This window comes from Neltuma alba, unplaced genomic scaffold, assembly GCF_004799145.2.
Source record: "Neltuma alba isolate B1F8T4 unplaced genomic scaffold, ASM479914v2 tig00012576_pilon, whole genome shotgun sequence".
In the NCBI taxonomy this organism is placed as follows: Eukaryota; Viridiplantae; Streptophyta; class Magnoliopsida; order Fabales; family Fabaceae; genus Neltuma; species Neltuma alba.
The window spans coordinates 191,679-215,816 of NW_021637028.1; the positions used below are offsets into that span (position 1 = coordinate 191,679).

The following is a 24,138-nucleotide window of genomic DNA, read 5'->3' on the forward strand; positions in this document are numbered from 1 at the left end:
GTGCTTAATGTGAGTTGAATTACAGTACCCGAAAGAATAAACAAGGACTTGAAACAAGGAAATTAAAAGAAATGGCAACGAAGAGAGAAGCAGTTTCGCGCCAAGCGAGGGATTGATTTATTTATCTCATTATATATAGTAGTAAAAAGCCAGAGCTCTGACGACATGCAAAAGCCTCCTTGCAGAAAGTATGTAAAGCCGTTACATGCCCATATATGTGTGTATGCAGATGGTTCAAAAATAGGCTTCCAAAATGGAAGACAATGATGGAGCCCTCTGTTCCTCTTCTTCTTCCTCCTCAAAACTTGGCTGACGACGACGCTGAGCATTCACAAAATATGATTCCTTCCGGTTTCTGAGAAGTCTCTCCACTTCTTCGCCAGACCCTTGGAATACCATCCCCTTCACTCTCCTATCTATCTGCTTAATCACATTGGTTCTCTCACCTTCAAAACACAATCATCCCAAGTTAGCTTTCCCCCAATTAATAAAATTAATAATACCTCTCATATCCTTAATATAAGAGCTAGTTGAATAATTTGAATAGATTAATAAAGTTTGTTAAGTTAGTTATTTGTTATAAATAGGTACTGTCTTTCCTAGAATAACCTTCTTAATCATGTGTGTTAGCTAAAACTACCATTTGATAGAATTTTTAACATGTACAACTACTACAAAAACTACTTTTAAAAAAGTAGATAAATATGAGAAACAGAATGAATTTAAATTGGACCAAATTAAAAGTCAAACTATCTTGTATTAAAGATAGAAGGTAATATTAATTTGTTCACTTGAGTTTAAATCACAAATATGTGTGTGTGTAGCCCCGATGAAGTCTCTCTGGTTGTTCTTGGCATTAAGAAGGAATGCAATCGCCCTAACGTTACTCGTCCGTGAAGCTCTGAAAGCTACAGGATGATCTGCAAGGACAAATATCATCTTGCTTTAAGCACTAAGACGCCCTCTGAATCTGTCCTTCACTTCGGTCTTCATCTTCCTCTTCTTCACTGATCTCTTCACCTTCTGGTTCTTCGGATCTTTGGTTAGCCAGATGTGGGATGCAATTTCAGGTTTCGCTGTTCCTTCAATAACTTGCGCGTATGGCCTTCGAATGGTAATGTGGCAGAAACAGAGACCCCTAATGACAACATTAATTATTCCAAAAAAGAAGAATCAGTTGTCCTCTGGTACGTGAAATTATTTGTGGATATTGTTGAAGTATAAATGATGGTTTAGAAAAGTATTTGCCTTTTTGAGATCGAGGAAAGTGACAGAGAGAGATATCTAAGTCTCCAAGTTGATGGAAGTCCTCAGGTGAGCCTCCCACAAGCTGCCATATTCATTGGAATAACGAGGTTCATGCTTTCTCAAGTTGAATGGACCTGACGAAGAACTTGAGGATGATCTTCTTCTTCTTCTTCTTCTTCCTGAGCTAGGTGATGATTCTGCATGTTTTCTCAGTTCCCTTGAGTGTTCCCTTGACAATGTCACCATCACTCCCTCTTCTGAACTCTGTCCCTGTCCTTGTCTCCCTGTTTCTGCCGTCCAAATAGAATCCTTTGTACTCCTCTTCCGGTCCTTAATATAAGATCCTATTTGACTTTTATTTTTATCTTAAATATAATACCCCAATCCACTTTGTCTCGTATATTTACTCAAATTTTTCCAAGATAATTCTTCTAATAATTATAGTTTTAGTTAATACACATGATTAGCAAGAATATTTTAGGAACGGCAACACCTATTTAGGACAAATAACTAACTCAACTTGCTTCCTTAATCTTTTTAAATTAGTCAACTGACTCTTATAATTAGGACCGGAGGTAGTATAATATAATATCTATTTAACTAATTGATTAGATTAAGAAAATTAAGTAAGTTAGTTAATTATAAAAAATATAGTATGTTTTTTCTAAAACACCATAATCATCTTTCTTAATATCCTTCCTCTCTCACTTACTTGATTATGATTGAGGAAGTATCTATAGGAATAATTTAGAAAAAATTGATAAATATGAGAGAAAAAAAGTCTTATATTTAGGACTAAAATTAACTTAATCATTAGGTCATATATTAAGAACTGGAGGAGTATCTCATTGCAGTCTGACTATTTCACAACATTAATTACACCGTTAATTAATTAATCAAAACAAGCAAATGAAAAAATTTACAATAATGATGATGCATTGGGTTCTCAAATTGAGGTGGAACAAGTTTCAGTACTTATCACTTTGATAAGCACTCTAAACTTATCAGATCTAGTTGGTCCATATCTTATTTAGATGGTCTAAATCTGATTTCTTTTTAATTTTTATTTATTCAAAATAATTATTTTAATATGTATAAAATCTAAAATAGAGATAATCTCTTAACTATCATTCTTTCAAAAAAATAATTTTTTTACTTAAAAATAATTAATTAAAAATTTTAAATCTGGACCATTCAAATTAGATATAGACGGTCCAGATCTGATGAACTTAGATCTCGTTTGGTACGAAGTATTAAAAATGAGGGATATAGATTACGATTGTAATTGAAAAAAATATTAAAAAGTCTTTAGTATGAGTAATTATTTGTTATATGGAATTAGGCAAACTCATGAAAGTACGATTGGGGAATACCACTTCTTCCCATGGTATTCTTTAATCCCGTATATATGGATTTGTTTAATCCTATGTAATAAGTAATTTCTTATGCTCAATCTAAATTCCAATTCACATTCCTCATTTTCAATACTTTGTAGCAAACGGCACCTTAAGGTTCTTATCAAGGTGATAATCACTTAAACTAGTTCTGACGTGGCCTCAAGAGTTTTCTCGCTGAGGGCATTGTAGTATGCCTGAGGGTTTTGATTGCCAGAGGGATATAAATTGTGCAGAAGTAAACCAGCAAGACCCTATGAGATTTTTGTAAGTGAAGATTAAAACTTGAAGAACAGAGAAGGGATATTATGAATTCAGTTGATGCTTTAAAGATTGATGACCTGGTATTGCCCAGGACTGTTGATGGGAAAGACAAGGTTGGCAGCTCTGAACCTCTGGTTACCTTCAACATTAGCAGTATAAATCAGAGACCCCGCCAGAAACCTAACCAAGTCACCTTCCTCCAGGTGGAAGGTCTCTCTGTTAGTCTGGTTCGCAATACTAGCAATGGCCCTTCCTGTAATATACTACCTCCCATCTTTAATATAAGACTTTGATTGATTTTTATTTTGATCCTAAATATAATATCTTAATCTATTTTGTCTCTCATATTTATGTATTTTTTTCCCAAAGTAGTCCTTCTAACAATGGTAATTCTAGCCAATACATTTGATTAGCAAGGATATTTTAAGAAAGACAATACCTATTTATTACAAATAACTAACTTAACTTCTTTTCTTAATCTCCTCAAATTAGTCAACTAGCTCTTATAATTAGGATCAGAGTTAGTACTCCTCCGGTCCTTAATATAAGACCCAATTGTTGAGTTGTTTTAGTCCTAAATATAAGACTCATTTATCATATTTATCAATTTTCTCTAAATTACTCTTATGGATACTCCCTCAACCATAATCAAGTAGAAGAGGAAGATGAGGTATTAAGAAAGATGATTATGGCATTTTAGAAAAAACGTGTCACATTTCTTATAATTAACTAACTTACCTAACTTTTTTGATCTAATCAAATTAGTTAAATGGGTCTTATATTAAGCATACTTCATTATGGTTGATTGATGAGAATATATTTATCTACCATTATTATGAATGAACAAGGCTGTCTCAAACTTGGCTTCGAGGACGACAATGAGAGCTTCAGCATCGCGATGGTGGGGGAGAAAGAGAGAATGTGGTTGTAATTCAAACTCGACATATCGATAGTTTCGGAGCCAGCGGAGGTGGTGCGATCTCCGGTCGAACCTTGGGAAGACTCGGACGCGACCACGTTCATTGTGGAAGCGGGTTTGAAAGCTATGAGATCGGAAGTGATAAGGATCCTGATTCTGAGAACCTTGTCCTTCCTCTTCATGTTCTCGACAATGGTGGTTCCCATGTGGTTCTCGGCTATCTTCTTCTTCTTGTTCTTCTTCTTCTCCTCTCCCTCTCCCTCCCGACGACGTCGTCTCTCTTCTTCTCGCTTCTTTCTTTTCTCCTCACGTTCTCGCCGTTCTTCTTCTCGTTCTCATCGACGTTCTTCCTCTCGTTCTCCCTCTCGTTCTCGATGACGTTCTTTCTTCTCTCTGCTTTCTTTCTTCCTCACGTCGACGTTGTTCCTCTTCTCGTTCTCGACGACGTCGTTCATCTCGCCGCTTCCTTTCCTCCGCACGTTCGCGCAGTTCTTCTTCTCGTTCCTTAATTCCTTGACCATGTCCTTGCTCCTGGCAAATGCATATATGTATAACAACATCATTTTGATATATTACATTACTGAATCATTCAACTGATGCTACCCAGTTGTTAACATAAAAACTACTTAATCAATTTGAATACATTAAAAAAATTAGTTAAGTTAGTTAATTATTTATAATAAATATGAGATGATTTTCTTAAATACCCATTTTAATTATGAGTACCTTGAATGAAAACCCCTTGATATATGTATAATCATAACTGCAGTTTAGAAAATGAATTACAAATTTGGAAAACAAAATATAGAGATTTTAATTATATTTAAAATGAAGTTCAATTTCCAAATAGCTATATGTTAAGGATCGGAGGTTCTACATGAACTTAAGTAATTACCAGTGGATCACGTTCAAGTTCCATGTCGTTGATGAACCTACAATGACCACCACTATAAAAAAAATTGACTTTCAAAGTCGCCGTTAAAAAGTCGTTGCCGTAGCTGAAAACTTTCAGCGACAACTAAAAAAGTCACCGCTGAAAGATACTTTCAGCGGTGACTTTTAGAAGTTTCAGCGGCAACATTTTGGTGTCGCCGCTGAAAGTCCAATTTCAGCAGTGACTTTTTTTGTCACCACCGAAAATCGTCGCCTAAAGTTTTTTTTTTTGTAGTGCACGGCAAGCAAAGTTATGATATGCATCAATATTTTTTTCAAGTTCACATCTTTTGACACAAAGGTGGCTTTGAGGATTCTGGTTTTCCCAGAAGGCAAGGCCAACAGAGACAGAGGTCACTGCCAGGAAAAGTGAACCCAGAAAAAACAGCAACAGAGGCTGCCTCGCTTACAACAGTGTGCCACAAGAAGAAGCCATCGTTAGTAAATATATACCCGTCGATGCATTATATAGAAGCAGATCATGACGGAGATGGTTTCGTACGTGCGTAAGGTTTGATTCAGATCTCATGCATGAAGGACATGTGGACTTGAAGTGGCGATGTTTCGTTTCGTGAAGATATAATAATCTGATACATTGAACATGGTACAGTATACATATGTAGGATACTACGTTGTGAACAGATACAGAAACACTGTAAGTTATCATCATATTGCATTGCTCGCATGTCCTTATCCTAATGAATTCAGGAGATCCATAAGGATGCTACTATATATATGGCAGGGCCCAACTAACATGATGAAGAGAAATTAAAATTGAATCATCAAGTTTATATATTTTTACCAACAGATAATTAGGTCTAGCAGAAGAACATAGTTCCTCACAACATAACAAACTAATGTTCAAATTCTCACTGTGAGAGGTGCTAACATTCAGTGCCTCGAATAGAATTGTCTATACGTAGAAAAAAAGGTTTGTGTATTTTTGTGGTAGGTTCTGTTTCTGATATAAGAGGTAAGAAATAAAATTGTTAAATTAAAGAGTTCAGTGAGATGAAGAATAATTATGATTGTGAAGAACGCTCGGAAAATCCAATTCTGATTAGCGACCGAATATTGTACATTTGAATGATTATGAATGTAGTATAAATTCATAGACAATAGCACATATCTTAGAGCTTTTAGTTTCATTTCCATGTTTTAAATTAATGACCCCTTTTAAATCTTAGTGATGAATTAATTAAAATAGTCCCTGAAATGCATGGCTTGATTGCTATATATTCTAATGAAACTTGAAACTAAGCTATTACCGACATAAACCATATGTAGATATATATAGTAAGAAGATCAGGATCGGAAATGGCATCATGAATGTGATCAAACAGTGGAGAGATCCAGTGATGGCTTCCAGAGAACCAAAATGAAGACATAACAAGTCATGGCGTTGATGTTTAATGTACTGTAGCCAGAAGTACGCTTTGGTCTTTTTAACATTATAAAGTTTTAGTTTAATTTCTTAATTTTATAAAATATCCCTTCAAGTCTTTTAATAACACCGTTTGCCTCAAACAACATTTTTTAAGGGTAAAGTATAGTCAGCACCCCGATCTTACTTCTTAGGTGCATTTAGCCCCCTGCTCTTATTTCTTGAAAGCATTTAGCACCCTGACGTTATTTTCTCAACATTCTAATTGTTTTTTTTTTTGTTGGAACTCAGCATTCTAATTTTAGAATGCTAAATGCATTAAAAGATTAGGGTTCTGGATATACCTTAACTCTGTTTTTTAGTAGTCATTATTATTTTGAAAATCAATTGTATATTGAAAAGAATTTATCAAATTTTAATGTCAGTATTTTTTTCAGTTAACGGTGGTATGACTAAAAGAGTAGAAAAATTAAAAAATTTTAAAAATTAAAAAGACTAAGATAAACCTTAGTTAAAATTAGGAAAACTAAATGTATACTTGTAATGTATTTTACATAGTATAAAATGCATCTGTTTATACAGATAAGAGTTTGATCTAGTGAAAGAAACTAATTTCTGACAACTTGACAAATCAAAATTCGAATCTTATTAAGAAAATTATTCACATTTAATGTTTGATGATCTATCAAACAAAACTATTTCATACGGGAGGAAATAAAACGTGTTTATTCATGTGTTGAGCTATTCAAACGGGACAAGCTATAAGGACATTTAATTGGGTGACTTGTGTCGTTATTGGCCAAGTCCCAGGTAACACAAAAATGCTCAATTCGCCACGTTTATGGAGATGTTGCTGAGTTATCAACTCAGATTTTGTATTATGCACAGAGAATATAAAGGATATAAAGACAAGAAGCATAATGATCAAGAAATGCAAAAACATTGATGTGCATGATGACAAAGTTATAAGATCCAGAGATATGCTTCACAGCCTGCTCGATCAGTTATCACAAGGGAATCTTGGGTTGTGTGCGTGTATATATATAGTGTACATATAAGTATTTGAGAGTTTGTTTTTATCTCAATGCCACTCCAGAACTACTAAAAATAAAGAGTAATTAATATTGCCCCAAGCACTTAAAAAACTAATGTTGGACCATTAACATTTCTTTAACCGCTCTAGCAATATTGCTTCTTTTTTTATACTTTGAGGACGATATTAGGTTTAAAAAAATAATTCTTAGATGATGAAGCGGATTGTAGTATTGTACTACGTGAATGTATATTGATTGCGTGTGTTGAACACTCGCATGAATTGATAATGGCTCATTTATTCTTTGCGGATTATGCTGAACACAAGATTGACCCAGGGCTTATTTGTTATTGTTTTTTGCTTTTCGCTTTTTCTCTAAATTTTTGCAAACAAGTTTTAAGAATAAAAAAATGTTTAGATAATTATTTTAAAAAATTATATTTGGCAAGTGATGGCTGTCAGCCTGTCGTTGACATGGCGGGGTAGGCAAGAAGGAAGAAGATTTCTCCAATTTTCTAAAACAGAAAATAAAAAAAATACAAAAACAAAAATAATAAAATATCTAAAAAAAAATTTACTTTTTATTTTTTAAAAACTTATTATTGTTTTTTTTTGTTTTTAGAAACAACCAACTAAAAATAAATTATCAAACAAGCTTTCTTATTGTTTTTAAGTAAAAAAAAATTTTCCAAAACAATGAATTAACCAAACAGCCAGAAACTGAAAATAATCAAAATAGGCTGTCAGGTCGCAAAAAATGGGCTGGCTCACTGCAATTTATGGGCCATGGGCCTGTGGGAATTTTTCCAACCCACTCATTATAGGTGCGTTACAGGTTGATCCACCAACTCACTTTTTTTTAATTTTTAAATATTTTAAATTAAATTATAACCTTTTATGGATCAAGTTCAAGTTATTTCATATTTTCATGAAGTGATACTACCTCCTATCCTTAATATAGAGCTAGTTTAATATTCAATTTGATCCTAAATATAAAACTACAATTTACTTTGTCTCTTATATTTATCTATTTTTTCCAAAATAGTCATTATAATAGTTGTACATGTTCAATGTTTCATCAAATAATATTTTTAGCTAAGACATATGATTAACAAGAACATTTTAAGAAAAACAACACCTATTTGTTGCAAATAACTAATTTAACTAATTTTTTTAATCTTTCCAAATTAGTTAATTAGGTCTTATGTTAAATATCATAGATAAGATAATTAGTATAACTCCAAACATGCAAATATATAAGTTAGAGAACTAATTTGTGGGATTAAAAAATTTAATTTAATTATTTATTTATAAAAAAATTTGATATTGATTTTCATTAAAAAAAAATTTATACCCAGGCAGCTAAACCTCATTACTAGAATGCATGACAGCTGCCTCATAAAATGTTCTTTTTCATCAATTGCATAAGAAACGAGGTAAAAAATCCTTTTAATATATGTAATCCATGGGGGAGATTTTTAAAAAATACTTTTTAATTTAAGAAATAACATGAATTGAAATGTTGTATCTATGACCAAAATAAATTTTTTTAACTAGCTCTTATATTTATATGAAAAGATGTAACAAATCTAGCCTTTTAGCATGTGAATCTCATAAAAGTAGAGGATCCAAAACTATAATTATTCATTATCATAAATAAGCTTTAAATGATCCAAAACTATCTTCCTAATCAATGTTCAATATTCCCCTCTATTCTTTTCATAAGATCTCAATTTTTGAATTTGTTGATCTTTTTTATAACATTCTTAACTAAAGGTGTCTGAATATTAAATTTATATTTACCAATTTTGTGTGTAATTAATTTTTTTATTTTTTTTCTCATACTTTATTTTCTTTCATCTTTTATCTTATCGTTAGTACTACCTCAAGTCCTTAATATAAGATTCTGTTTGATTTTTATTTTGATCCTAAATATAAGACCCCAATCCACTTTGTCTCTCATATTTATACATATTTCTTCAAAGTAGCCCTTCTAACAATGATAGTTCTAGTCAATATACTTAATTAGTAAGGATATTTTAAGAAAGACAACATTTATTTAAGACAAATAACTAACTCAATTTACTTTCTTAATCTCCTCAAATTAGTTAACTGGCTCTTATAATTAGGACCGAGGTAGTATTTCCTTATTTTATTTGTTCTCTCATTAAATAGAAAACTACTTGAAAAAAGATTTAATTTTTACATATTCATTGATTTTAATTATTTTTTAAAAGAATCCTATAAAAAGAACAGGATGGAGCATATCATGAATTCATAAGTGCATTGTGACTCTTTCCCATTATTAATGCTATTAACTTTACATATTTTCATTTTCTATATATCCCCATTAAATGCATTGGTATTACTTTAAATTCTCCACCCTATAAAATCTCACATAACATGCATCTAGCCCACCCAATTCAAACGCAAGCTGTTCTCTGAGAAATGAAAGATCAAATGGTCCATTTCTCATTAATTATTTCTCCAATTCTAGTCCTGCTCACATTCACTTCAGGTTCTCTACCCCTCCTTGTTTTCCCCTTCACTATATCATTTTCTATTTCTCTTATATATTCTTATTATTGTCCTTATTTATAAGACACCTTTAATCATCTCACCAAAATCAAGAAAGAGAATTAAGTTATTAATTTTGTCTGAAAATATTGCTTGTTCGTGTTCAGTGATAAATGCATGCGAACTAGCTACCATTGGAGGTGGTTGCCCAGATATAAAGGAATGCACGGAGACCTGTCGTCCTTGTTACCGGGGCGTCGGTGAAGTTCACGTCTATTGCCGACCGGCCGGTGCCGGAATTCCATATGATGAGTGTGTTTGTAGCATGCAGAAAGGTGCTTCGTGTAATGTCACCGGTTCTCCTAAATGCCCCAGGCCATGGCCGCCTCCACCATCTTCCGCAAAGAGCAATGTTAATGGAACTGTTATAATATTGGATTAACGCCAATATTGTATTCACATGATAGAAACTTGCTTGATGGTGAAAATAAATGGAGAAAAAGTTGTAATAATCGTTAATTAATAAGATTTATTTTGATCAGTTGGATATTGAAAATTTATCAAAATCAAAGTAACACTACCGATAAAACCTGCACATCATTTTACAAAAAGGAAAGAAATTTCACATTAATAATGAAATTCTAATTAAATAAGAGACTTGTTCGTAGAAATTAATTGATATAACATGTGTCATACAGGTATGTATGTAAGGATTACTTTTGACAAACCATTCCTGCATGTGCTAAATTCTCTTATCATCAGCAAATGTCTGTGTGACAGCAAAAGAGGGGGAAATTAAAAAGAAAAATTTTTATGTGCTAAATATTTATATTTATTTGGCAATATAAACTACATTATACTCTTCACTTTTTTCATGGGCGAATTTTCTTTATTTTTTATTAAAACTATTCCTACATGTGGTTTTTTTTTTTTTTGGCCAAACATGTGCTTATTAAAACAGGCATTCCATGGGATGAGAAATACTTGAACAGGAAATTGTGCCTATTTGGATTAGCTAAAAAAAAAGACACGTTTATTGCGTATGAGGTAAGTATATTAAAAAAAATTTTATTTTGTAAATCACAAAAATAATTATTCTAAAAGGTCTCAAACAACCCTTAGTCACGTAATTCAATAGTTTCAAATATCATATAATTCTATATATCAAAATTCCTTTATATACTTTGGTATGAAAAAACAATGAAAACAAGAAAAAAGAGGGAAGAGAAAAAAAAAAGAAAAAAATAATAATTTATATATGGAGAGAATTACAATCATGTCCTAAAAAAGAGATTTGGAGCTTGCTTGGTTTCTTATTTTGAAAACAAATTTTGTTTTTAAAAACGGAAAAACAATTAAACTTATTTAGTAATTTGTTTTTAGTTGATTGTTTTTTAAAAAAAACAAAAACATTTATTTGGTTTTAAAAAACAGTAACATGTCTTTAAAAATCAAGACAGCTTTTATATATTTTTCTGTTTTTGTTTTTGTGTTTTTTATTTTTTGTTTTGAAAAGTTTTGAAAAATCTTCTTCTCTTTTCACCTACTATCCACCACTTATCATTACCTACTAAGTGTAGTTTTTTATGGATTTCTTTTTCAAACATGATTTTTTAAAATTATTATCCAAACAAATTCTTTTGTTTTTGGTTTTCAAAACTTATTCTAAAAAACAATTTTATAAAATTGTTTAAGAACAAGAAAACAAAGAACTAAAAAAGCAGGCCCTTAATTATCCTAAATTGACAAGTAAAGAGTAATTGATGATAACATGTTCAAGCTGGTTACTCGTTAATTTTTATTGGGATTTCTGATTTTTTTTTTTTGAACTCTTAGTAATTTAATTCGCCCTTTATATTTCGTACACCTTGACCCGGCATCCCGCATTGACAGAATCCATTGGATCAGCCCGAACCGAACCTGTTGCCACCCGACTTGTCGCACACGAAGCCGAAGGCTCTTTTGCCCCTGGGAACAAAAGAGACCTCTGAGGAAAGCAAGAGGAGCGAAAGAGATCAAATACAGAGACATTCGAAGGAGCAGATCAAGAAAATGGAGTGCATATTCGGACTTGTCGGAAATGGCTTCGCGATATTGGCAGCGGATTCATCGGCGGTGCACAGCATCTTAGTCCACAAGTCCAACGAGGACAAGATCATGGTCCTCGATTCTCACAAGCTCATCGCTGCTAGTGGTGAGCCCGGAGACAGGTCTCACCTTCCCTCTCCTTTGATTTTAGGTTTTTTGTGGTTGTTTCTAGAGTATTTTTGTTTTGTGATATTCATTTATATTGATGCAGGGTTCAGTTCACCGAGTACATACAGAAGAACGTGGCTCTGTATCAGTTCCGTAATGGGATCCCTTTGACGACTGCCGCCGCCGCCAATTTCACCCGTGGCGAGCTCGCGACTGCTTTGCGCAAGGTGTGGATTCACTTTTCCCATCTCTGCTTATTTTGTGAATTTGTTTTCGTTGATTTTAGGTTTTCGGGTTTGTGTTTCAGCCCTTGGCTTTAAAATTTTTGGATTGCAATTTTTATTTTCTATTTCAAATTTGAGTGTTAGTGTTGCATCAGCTGCCTGTTTAAATTATGTCTTAATTGTAGACAGGTGAATTCATCTCTGGAATGTCTATTCTTTGAGATACCAATCTTGCTCAATACTTTATGCTTCGTTTCAATGAATCCTCTTGGTTGGGGATTCTCTGCTACTTACACGGATTAACTTATATCTTGCTAGCATGTGCCTATTGTCTCTTAGAATTAGCGGCTCAGGCCTGCCTTTGTTACCTAGCCAGACATTTCAAGTGATTATTAAGGATCTTTTTTAAATGCAGAATTGCATCTGCTTCCAGTCCTGCATGATTTCAAAGTCTTATCTGTTTTTGGTCATGTCTAAAGAACGTTGGGCAATCCTTTTTTTACTTTATTAAAGTTACCCTCATACATCCTACTGGATTATAGATCTACCGGGCATTTTTTCAACATTACTAGGATGTTAACAATTAGTTGTTGGGATAAAAGAGGCGCTCACAGTGATGTGAGGAAAAGTACCTATTGCAGGTGAAGTGTTTCTTGATTAATGTAGGTACAGCCCGTGGTTATTACTCGGTAGCGATGTAAGCTTTTTATGGTAATAGTCAGGTATTGATTATCTAATGTGGTAATATAGTTTAATCAAGTCATGGCCAGGTACAGTTATTGCTGGGTGGCCATACTTCTGAAGTGATTTGACTGAGAGTAGGTTTATTGTGTACAATTTCCCTTTTCAGTGCTCTAAAGAATTTTGGAGTTTAGCTTGCTTCTAATTGAGTAATTGCATATGTGCCAGATGAAGTAAAGGCAATTCCTATATGAAATCAAAAATAGTGGCTGTGGTTTTATGCTTTTGCTGTTCTGTTCTACCACTGGGAAAGGACTTCCCAGATTATTTGATCTGTGTACCATTAGGGTGCTATTTTTCTCATGTAGCAGATAGTTGAATGAATAGTGATATCCGAACAGGTACTGCTTCAGGGGCCTGTATTAGTGTTCCATTACTTCGTAACTATTTGATTTGTGTTTGTTTCTGTAAGCGTGAGCCCATTTCTGTTTTTTATTTTCTTTTACTATAGAAAATTCAGCATTTTTCTTAGTAAAAGAATTTTTTTCAAAAAACACTTGTTCCCCACACACACACACACACTCTTCGATGGCATGCGGAGACAGAAGTGGGATATCGGTTACATTCTTGAAGTCCCTCTAGCTAAAGTTGTTTTGATGTATGATTTAGAAGCGGTACGTCTGTGATAGATCCTTATCAATCAGCAAGGCGTGCAGGCTAAATTTTTTAGTTTGTTCAAATTTGTTCTCTATAAATTCTATTTGCAGTTAATGTATCACCTTAATAATGGATGATGAGTTAATTTTCTGTGTGAACTTGATTTGGATCAGAGTCCATACTTTGTGAACATCCTACTTGCTGGCTATGACAAAGAGACAGGTCCCTCCCTGTACTACATTGACTACATTGCTTCACTTCACAAGGTTGAGAAGGGAGCTTTTGGTTATGGCTCCTACTTTTCACTCTCAACCATGGACAGACACTTTCACAGTGGAATGTCACTGGACGAAGCGATTGATTTGGTTGATAAGTGCATCTTGGAAATAAGATCCAGGCTGGTTGTGGCCCCACCAAACTTTGTTATAAAGATCGTCGATAAGGATGGAGCAAGAGAGTATGCATGGCGTGAATCAGTCAAGGAGACTTCTGCTCCCCCAGCCTAAGTCGCAGTCAATTCTCTCTCTGTTTTTTCCCCTTCTGTTAATTTTTACCTTTTTTCACTTTAGTGTTTATGTGTACTTTGGGGCATGTCTGCAAATGTTGGTGTAGGAATACTTAAAAGCGCTTATCTGTGGACTTACGTTGACAGTTTATGAAGCTGCTTGATTTTAATTTCTTTGGGAAAAAAGAAAAGAAAAGAGATAACAATACTTGAATGGGGAATGAGTCTCCTGCCAATCCATTCAAATGTTTGAATTGATTGAAACCGAAGACAATTATATGGATTATGTATAAGAGATTATCAAAAAGATGATTTCGTTCTTGATGGTCTGGGAGACCATTTCGAGTCGTTCATTATAATTTGTTAAAGGATAGGGTTGATGGAGAATACGAGCTAGATCAAGTATTTGTTTTTCTTGAATCCTCTTAGGCTCTTTCTACTTGAGTGATATTATTTTTAGTTTATGAAATTTGCCCTCATGGTTTTAGTCAACTAAAATTAGAAACCAGTGATTTTTCAAGATTAATACATTTTTTTTCCAATTCATTCTCATCCAACCTAATTAAATTTAGGGATTCAAATAAAAATAAAAATATTTTCATAATTAAAAATTGTTCAATATGAATATATAAATCTAATCTGTATAAAAATATTTAAAACGAAAATAATCTTTTTCTATGTCTGATTTCATTACTAGTACTTTTATCAAAGTATCTTTTTTATATGAATTATACACCATTGCAAGTTTCACTCTCTCCTCTTCTAAACAAAAGGAGGTAGTTGGAGAGAAAAAAAATTTCTAAATTTAAGACCATAATTCTCTTGTTTCTCATTTTATTATCTTTTTTGTTGGCTAAATTTTCATATAATTATATTCTTGCGTCTTGACAAAGACAAATTATTGCATAATGTGTGGGTTATGTTAGGAGAAGTATTTTTTTAAAAAAAAATAGCACACATTTTTTTGAATTATTAATTTGCATAATTTTTAATTAGCTCATACATTTAATATCAAAGGGAGCACTTCGCTGGAGTACAATGAAAATAGATCCATGTTCAATTAAAAACAGGAAGAAGTTAGTTCTAAAGAAATTATTGAACTTATGGAAAGGAATGTACTTTTTTGGTTTTGTGTTGATTTTTGATTGGGTGATAATGATATAAATCATAAAGAACATAATAGTCTTGGAGTAAAAATATATTAGAATATTCATTATCAATTTTTAAATTAGTGAAAAATATCTTTTGCAAATATTGAATAAAAATTTAAAGAGTAAATTTTTTAAGAGCAAAATAATAATTTTAGGAATGTATTTTTTATAAAATTATAAAAACTATTTCTTCTCACAGCATTTTTTTTGTAATTTTGATTTATTAGTGAAGGTATGATGATAATTTCACTTTGCATTGTCAATAACAATTTCCTTTTCCAATTATCACTTTTTTTTTCTTGGCTCATTTATCCGTTGACCGTTGCTATCTCAATATCTCTATAATACCTATTAGGTCAAAATAAATTTTTGGTTTCATTAAAAAAATACATTTTTGGTTTTTTAATTTTATACAAAAATTTTGATTTAATCTTTTAATTTTAAAAAGTATATTTTCAATTTTAAATGATGATTTTTTTGTAATAATTATTATTCTTTTAAAAACTATACTTAATACGTCTGCATTTAAAAAATTTGTCCACGTTTGAATTTTCAATATCTAAAATTTTTGTTAACCGTGATGAAGTTAAAAGAACTGAATGTACACTCTATAAAGTTAAGAGAGAAAAATAAAGTATTGTATAAAATTATATGATTAAATAGACACAGTTGTTTTTTTCATGCAACCACGACCAAAATTCATTGCCAAAGATTCCATAAAACAAAAGGTCATGATTAACTTGCTGGGGTCCCCAAATCGGCTCCTACTTTATCACATTTGGACAACCATGTTAACGCAAACAGTATGAATATAAAATAAAAAAACTTTTAAAACCGTTAGTATTCATGAATTATATACCATATAACCAGTCTCAAATTGCACATAAGAAAAAGTGTCTGGTTTTCACATTATAACACTGGAAATCCCATTTTTATCATGGAGCCACCAATCTATTTGGTAAACTTTGGTTGGAAGTTTCATTATGATCTTTAAAGTTTCAAACTTTAAGTTTTGATTCCTCAAGGAACAAAATGATCTAAATTTTTATTGGATTATGAGAACTAATGTTATAAGTAAAGAGAAATTTGCAGGATCAAAACTTATGATTTTAAATTTGAGCGATTAAAATCAAATGAAGACAAACTTAAGGTACCAAAGTTTATATGAACCCCTAAAGAGAAAAAGAAAAAACAAAGAAAGATGAAGCTAAATGAAACATTTTGTATCAAGCACTAAACAACTAGTTGGCCCTTGGCACAATAACAGTATTTGATGGGGATGGTAATGAATGGATGAAGGAAGGAAGGAAGGAAGATGATAAGCTAATGAAGCTCTTTATATTATTCCCATCAGCAGAACATGTTGGTCATAAGCAGAGAAAGTAGCAGCCAACCTGTGCTCCTGCAAATCTGTGTCGCAGATGAACTGTCCCCACTGTGAGCACCTGCTCCGTTCACTCCAGAGCTCCCTCCTCTGTTCGCCCTTGACCCATTTCCGCCACGCCTACTGGAGGAGCCCCCTCTGCCACCGCCACCGCCGCCTCGGCTGCCACCACCTCCTTTGGTTGGGATTATCGCCTGGGAAGAAGATGCCCCACTTCTTGATCCTAATAACATTATATTTGCTACAAACAATAAGGTACGTAATGAAACAAATCTTTTTCATACACACATGTATAATGAATATATATATTGTTATCGCAGACCCATATAATATATACACGCTATGTATAATATTTACAGCAACTGCTTCTCAAACCGTGAGAATATGGGATTGCCAATCTAGCTTATAGAAAACCCTTATTTTATGATATCAACTACATAAGAAATATCAGTTTACCTCCTTTTCCTTCAAGGGAAATACACTGAAGGAACCAGAGAAAGGGCTATATATAAATACCAAAAGAAAAATTTTAATGTGTTCGATTTAAAAATTTTAAAATAAAATTTTAATAGAAATAAGATATATGATAGATAATAATAATAATAATTAAAGGCTTTCAATCCACTCCTTCAATTTTTTAAATCAAAGTTATTAAAAAAAATTTTCCTTTCCTTCTCCTCCATTTCATTCACACCAAACAGAGTGAAAAGTATAAATTTTCTTGTTCTTCTATTTTTTTAACATTAAAAATATGTATAACTTATAAATTTACTTTGTTAAAGCAATGTTGTTACTTGGATCTATTAATTTCTCATTTCAATCACAATTTTTCTTTCTACGACCAAGAGAAAATCACATTGTTATATTTCACCTTTCATAATAATTGCTTGAAAACATACCGTCACTAACGACAGACTTAAACTTTTTGTTCTGTATGTGGCCAAAAAACATAACTTTTTGTTCCATAGATAACTTAATAAAGCCGAACTATATATTCATATCGTTCAAAAAAAAATGTTTTGCTTTAATTGAAATATCCCAGCCAAAAATAGCATTAAAATAGTTGACTAATATAATGCCACACTATCCACAAGAATATAAATGTTCAATGTTCATTGATTCATTTTTAATAGAATTTCAGCATCGGAGAAATAACTGATATTAGTTTTAACACAAAAAATTAATCAATGTGATTCTTTGAAGCAAACAAACTCATGTGAGTGAAGATTTCAAGATTATCGATCGATCACCCACCAGAAGTAGAAGGAACTGTGAGCCCTAAAGTTGCAGAGTTGTCCAGAGGAGGAAGAGCCGGCGATTCTGTATGGATTAATAAAAGGCGAAAAACAATGTCATTAATTAATTATTCGTTTCTGCTAAGTATTTGTTAACAATTTTTTCAGAAACAATCACTAGTGTGTTTGGAATGCAAGAAAATCTTTCAAGTTTCGAGGAAGATTAGCTCGAATAATCAAGAAAAGAAGAAGCTGAGATCCAAGAATCCTAACCTGCACACAGAGAATTGAATGACGGAGCCCTAGCAGATTCCAGATTAGCAAGAGGACAATCCGAAGACAGTGAAAGAAGTCGCGTACTGTTCAGAGGAAAGCCAAGGATCGGAGGTTCCTGAAGAAGGTAACAGAAGCAAACGGCGGTGCCCGACTTGGCGGCGGCGGATAAAGCATTGCAGCAGTTAGCGGAGGCGGCGTCGGCAAGGTCGTTCGGCGGAGATGCAACGTAAGAAAGACATGGAGAAAATAAAACAAGCTCGTCCGTGCAGGTCGGCGCTGGTGACGTCGACGGCGAAGCCGTTGGAGGTGGCGGTGGTGACTCTGTGGCAAGGAGAAGAGTCCAAGAGAGGACGAAGAAAGCTTGAAGCGAAGGAACGGTGGAAGCCATGGAAGACGGAGACGGTTAGAAAAATGCCTTCGGTCAAAAAACACTGTTCCGAAAAGTGCAAATGCAAAATCTTATTGGTAAAAATATGTATTATAAGAAAATACTAATATCATTTTGTTTGTCACAATATAAATAACAACAACAAAAATAATTTGAATATTATACTTATTTTTCTAACATAAATCTTATTGAAATGTGTCAAGATATCTTTCTTTGGAATCAATGTGTACAGAATAATTGAGAAATAAACAATAATTGCATGAAGTTTACGATAAGGTTGAAATTTATATTTTATACTGATAAATTAACTTAATTAACCGTTAACAAATTATTATTGCAGAAGGTTGAGATTTTTGTCCGAACAGAAAATTTTGATTTAGTATATAATTAAATTTTTTATAATGCTAAAAGTTAACAAAATAAATCACATTGTTAATAAATACTCCTCCGGTCCTAATTATAAGACCCAATTGACTTATTTGAGGAAATTAAGGAAGTAAGTTAAGTTGGTTATTTATAATAAATAAGTGTTGTCATTCCTAAAATATCCTTGCTAATTAAGTATATTGGCTAAAACTATCATTATTAGAAGGATTATCTTGGAAAAAAATGCATAAATATAAGAGACAAAATGGATTGGGTCTTATAATTAGAACCAAATAAAAAGTCAAATTGGGTCTTATAATAAGGACCGGAGGAGTACTATAGTTTTTATATGAAAGGAAATTAAATGAGAATGTAAGAGCGTGTGTCGGATCGGATCGGATTTGGATTGAAGTTATGATTGCATTTGCTGCATTTTGAGAGTCGCACAATAGTTGCATCAAAAAGAACACTTACTAAGGAGGGCTGGTTTTAGTAGAGGGTGTTAATTCCTCACAACATAATGAACGAAGATTTCAATTTTTGTTAAGAGAAGTACACGTATTTAATGTCCAACAGTATTTCGAGTAGGATTATCTCTAATAAAAAGATACGCTTTAGTCCAACCAAAAAACACTTATTTCGTATGAATGTTGTTGTCAAATATTATTAGCTCATGTGAATTAGATCTTATATTTCGGATTGAAAGTAAAATTATTTTGTTTATGTAAAACAATATATTTTTTCCTCTGCTGATTTAATGGAACTAAGTATAGAGCCAGCATTTATTTGTTCCCTAATATTATTAGGAACATGCATGCGTCAGCTAATGTTACTATTATTATTTTTTCTACAAGAACGCATCCTCGACATTAATATAATGAAATATAAAGTTACAATAAGTGATATTATTGTTAATAAATTATAAATCATGTAATTTACTATCTTTATCTCAGCAAGGCAAGCTACTTGTATAGTTATTAAATTTAGCCCAAAAAAATGCACTACGATATTATTGAATTCTATTGCATGTCCGCAAATCATAAATGTTCTTTTCCCTTATTCAAATTAATTCTCAAAAGTGACAATAAAATAGTTAATTTTAGGTTTCTTTTGAATAACACAATTACAGTCAAAAGCGTGCAAATGATTAATAATCCTAATATGCAAGCTATCATAACTCATTTGATGAGTGAGTAAATTAAATTACTTATCCTTAAGATAGAACTGTTAAGGGGATGATTCTTGAAATGTCGCAAGAAATATTGATTTGGGAGCACTTTTCATCCCAACAAAAGTCAAGATCTTCTAATCCTGTAGGGTGTTTGGAAAACTTCCTACACACTAAAAAAAAAAGAAGAAGGTATTTTCAGACAAATTGAAACAAAAAATTTATAAATATGTATTTCATATATCGTAAAATAATTTCTTATAAACTAATACAAACATCAATTCAACCAAAGTGTTAGCATCCAAGATATTAGGTAAATTCCATTATTCATTTTTCGTGCACACGAATTCCAGCCCAAACTATCATTTTTAGAATGCATATATCCAAAATCAATTTCAAGTCTGCACTGCCCATATTTACGGACAATCGAGATTTAATTTTTTTTCATACTTTTTTTAAAAAAGTTTTTCTTTTTATAAGTATATGATGTAAAATACAAGTGCTTTTTTAATTGTAAGTATTTTTAAAAAATAATTATTTATTGGATAAATGTGCAATTTTACCTACTATTCTTAATTTCTCAAGTGCAATTAACACCCAATCTTTTAAGTGGCATAATTTTACCCATAATTTTTTTGTGTAATTTTATCCATAATTCTTTTTTTTAAGGTGCCGAGTATACATGAAATAAAAGTAAGAGGAAAGGTACATCTTTACCCTTTTTTATTTAAAAATTATCAGTTAAAAAGTTTTAAATTTACATACTGAAAATCCAAAACAGTATTTAGATGACGTAAATTCCACGGCAATGAGTATTAAAATTGGCTCCGCATATCCTCCTCAAGGGGAGAAAGAAGAAAGGAAAAATAACAGGAAAAAAGCCGTCAAAATAAAAAAAAATCACAAATAGAGACCCATGACAACATCAATATAAGTTTTGATAACAATAATATGAATTTGACAACAATTTTTATGAACGGGTCCCTATATGCAAGTTTTTTTATTTTGATAGTTTTTTTTTTTGTCATTTTTCCAAGAAGAAAATGTTTAGTTTGAAACGTTTAACTAACTAAAACCAACGGGAAAAACAATAGGTTTAGGATGATGAAGCAGGTGTTCCAACTAGGAGATTTGTTCGTAAAGCTTAACATGAGATTGAAAACAGAGCACGCAAGACAACAAAAGAAATCAAATTGTTTAATCTTTGGTTATCTAACTGATCCCATTTACAGCTCAACTAACTTATTCTTATTTGACTTATTATCCCCTCCTTCCCTTTATTATCATGCAAGCCGTCAACCTTGTTCAACGTGCATGACATCATCATCATCATATGCCTCAACTTCCCAACCCATTTTTAAGTTATTTTCTTAAAAACTAAATACAACAACCTTTATATTCAATGTTTATGTGATATAACAAGTTTGTAATTCCCCTCAATATTAGTGATTTCTAACTAATTCATACATACCAATAAAAATAATTAAAAATAAGATTAATATAATTTTTAGTTTCTCAAGTTTGACTTCATTCTAAGTTTGGTCTTTTAAATTCCAAACCATAAGTTTTGATCTCACAAGAGGTAAAATGGTCCAAGTTTTTATTGAATTATAAGAATCAATGTTTTAAATAAAAAGAAACTAGAGAGATCAAAACCTATAGTCTAAAACTTGAGGAACTAAAATCAAAATTGAGAAAAACTTAAGAAACCAAAAATTATATTAACCCCTAAACATATTAAATATATCATAAAATTAAAGTGATTTTTAATATTTTTTTCTCAATAAACGGTTTGTAACATTATCTTTATTGATTACATTAAACTTTAACATCGTATCCCTTCTTATTCCCTTACACTTTTCTTATTAAATGCTTTATAAAGGGACCAAGAGCAACTTCCAAAGGAAATCCTATACATTGGAGCAGATGGAATGTGCATCTAGCCTGCATATAAGGGTAATGAGATCTTGTACTTGGTCAAATTTATAATCTTTAACAAAATTAAAATATATAAATTAACGTTCTTCTTAAAAGCATTTTGATCATAGTTTAATTTTAGAATTTGCATAATTTTCTTAATAGATATGGGGGAAAAATATCTAAATATATAAGAGGTCGCATATTAGAACACGCCAATTTCAGGCTGAAAAAACAGAACACGCCAATCTTACCAACTCAGTTCAAAATCTTCCACTTGTGAAACATTAGTTAAAGTAGTTGATCTCCTAAACCAACTTCCAATCAAGTCCCTCACACTTTTCCCTCCACTTCCATCTATATAAAGCTTCCACAAATCCCTTTCCTCTCATCCAAATCATCAGAAACACTTGCTTTGATTAATTCCCTCAGTTTCCAAAACGCCCACAACCCAACAGAACACAACAAAACAGAGAGACATGGAGAGTTTTCAGCCAAGGTGGTTCCTTCTGGTGGTGGCGATGGTGGCGGTGATGGCTGCTCCGGCGAGAGGACAGATTAGCACCCCATGTAATGCGTCGATCTTAAATACCTTCACACCTTGTATGAACTACCTGACACAGCTCCGCCGGCGGCGGCTCCTCCGCACCCACCACCCAGTGCTGCGATTCTCTCAAGACTCTGACCAGCGGCAGCATGGATTGTCTCTGCCTCGTCGTTACCGGCAGTGTTCCCTTTCAGTTACCTATTAACAGAACCTTGGCCATCTCCCTCCCACGTGCCTGTCGCATGCCTCGCATCCCTGTTCAATGCAAAGGTATGATATTTTTATATACATACATACAACATATATATATTCTCATTACGTAACTCATAATTTAGTTTTGATATGGTTTTTCCATTGAGGGCTGATTTCTGATGTTCTGTTTTTTCAGCCTCTGGTTCACCACTTCCTGCTCCAGGTAATCCCGATATAGCAATTTTCCCATTTCAACTCTGAATTTGAATGATGTGACCTGTTATAAATTTTAGATTTTAATGATATTGATGATGTGTTAAACTGTTAATATATGAATCACAGCACCTTCATCTCTAGGCCCATCTGCTTCACCAGCATCAGCTCCCTCTGGATTCACTTCATCTCCTAGTCCTCAAGGTACTCCTTTGCCTCATAAACTCAACAAATAATTCTACAAAAGTGCATATCTTTGAAGGGTCAAGCTTCTCTCCAAATCTTTTTGTTTTGGCATGTCCATTAAAAATAAGTCTATTTCATGTCACTTTGAAGTGTCCTTTCATATTAGCTTTTAAAAAAGTATTTTTATGCTGTACAAAATAAATATGTGAGAAAAAGTTTGTCTTAAGAAAAGAAAAAATGATTGCTTTAAGAGGTCTTAAACACTCACAGGAGCAATCTATGTGTCTTTTCCACCAAAATCGCATTTTAGGATGGCTAAAAGCCACTTCAAACACATTCCCAGACAGGCTTAGACTATGATATTACTAATTATTAACATGATGTTCTTGTTGTTTGTTTGATGCAGTGTCTTCCATTCCACCTTCAACGCCAACGACGCCTTCTGAGGCACCTGAATCAGACACAACCCCACCATCTTCACCAGTGGATAATACCAATACACCGCCGTCATCAACAGCAGGGAGAACTGATCTGACTCCATCTTCTGCTATTTCTTCTTCCACTTTCTCGCCGGCCTCTTTTCTTCTCATTGCTTCAGCACTTGTTGGTCTTCTCAACTGCTACTAAGCTTCCTCATGTGTCACCATTTGTATTCTGAATTCTTGTGTTATTGTACCTATCATAGCTTGCAAAATCTATTCTTTGGGGTGTGATTGTTGTTGGTGGTTTAGAGTTTTTGGTTACATCATTTCAGACCCACATTGGGAAGTTTTACCATATTTATTTATGAGTATTTGTACTGTATTGTATATGGGTTGCCGGAAATAAAAAAAAAAAAGTTTTTATTTTTATTGAAATACTTGTGCAGTGAAAACACTATTTACTAAGCCATGAACGAATCCTATTTGTCTGCTACCTTTTAAGAGAAATCCATAGAATGGGGTGGTAGACCCTACTTGACAGGTCAGACGGCCTCATCCGATGAGTTTGTCTATTACACAGCATTGTGCTATCTGGTGCTGACTAAGCAAACAAACTCAACTCATTGTGAATAACACAATTTTCAATCTCACTGTCAATTTTATGTATAAAAGAGCAAATATTATTCAATGCAACGACGCAAGTACAGAATTATGAACATATCAGATGATCAGACAGCA

General features: G+C 32.8%; 2 protein-coding genes and 1 pseudogene across 2 annotated transcripts; 2 read left to right on the top strand and 1 right to left on the bottom strand.

Moving 5' to 3' along the window:
* Positions 1 to 234: 234 nt before the first annotated feature.
* LOC114728843 (conglutin beta 4-like) lies at positions 235 to 5,194 on the bottom strand. Its single transcript, XM_028915799.1, is given in 9 exon segments — positions 235 to 448; positions 827 to 939; positions 1,321 to 1,578; positions 2,789 to 2,896; positions 2,984 to 3,159; positions 3,735 to 4,001; positions 4,169 to 4,356; positions 4,721 to 4,757; positions 5,044 to 5,194. Coding segments are annotated over 9 exon segments (1,512 nt in total).
* Positions 5,195 to 11,661: 6,467 nt separating this feature from the next.
* On the top strand, positions 11,662 to 14,276 carry LOC114728854 (proteasome subunit beta type-2-A). Its single transcript, XM_028915809.1, has 3 exons — positions 11,662 to 11,902; positions 11,992 to 12,115; positions 13,624 to 14,276. The coding sequence occupies exons 1-3, from the start codon at positions 11,745 to 11,747 to the stop codon at positions 13,954 to 13,956; spliced, it is 615 nt and encodes a 204-aa protein (XP_028771642.1). The 5' UTR covers positions 11,662 to 11,744; the 3' UTR covers positions 13,957 to 14,276.
* Positions 14,277 to 22,249: 7,973 nt separating this feature from the next.
* LOC114728867 (classical arabinogalactan protein 9-like) lies at positions 22,250 to 23,829 on the top strand (annotated as a pseudogene).
* Positions 23,830 to 24,138: the final 309 nt, after the last annotated feature.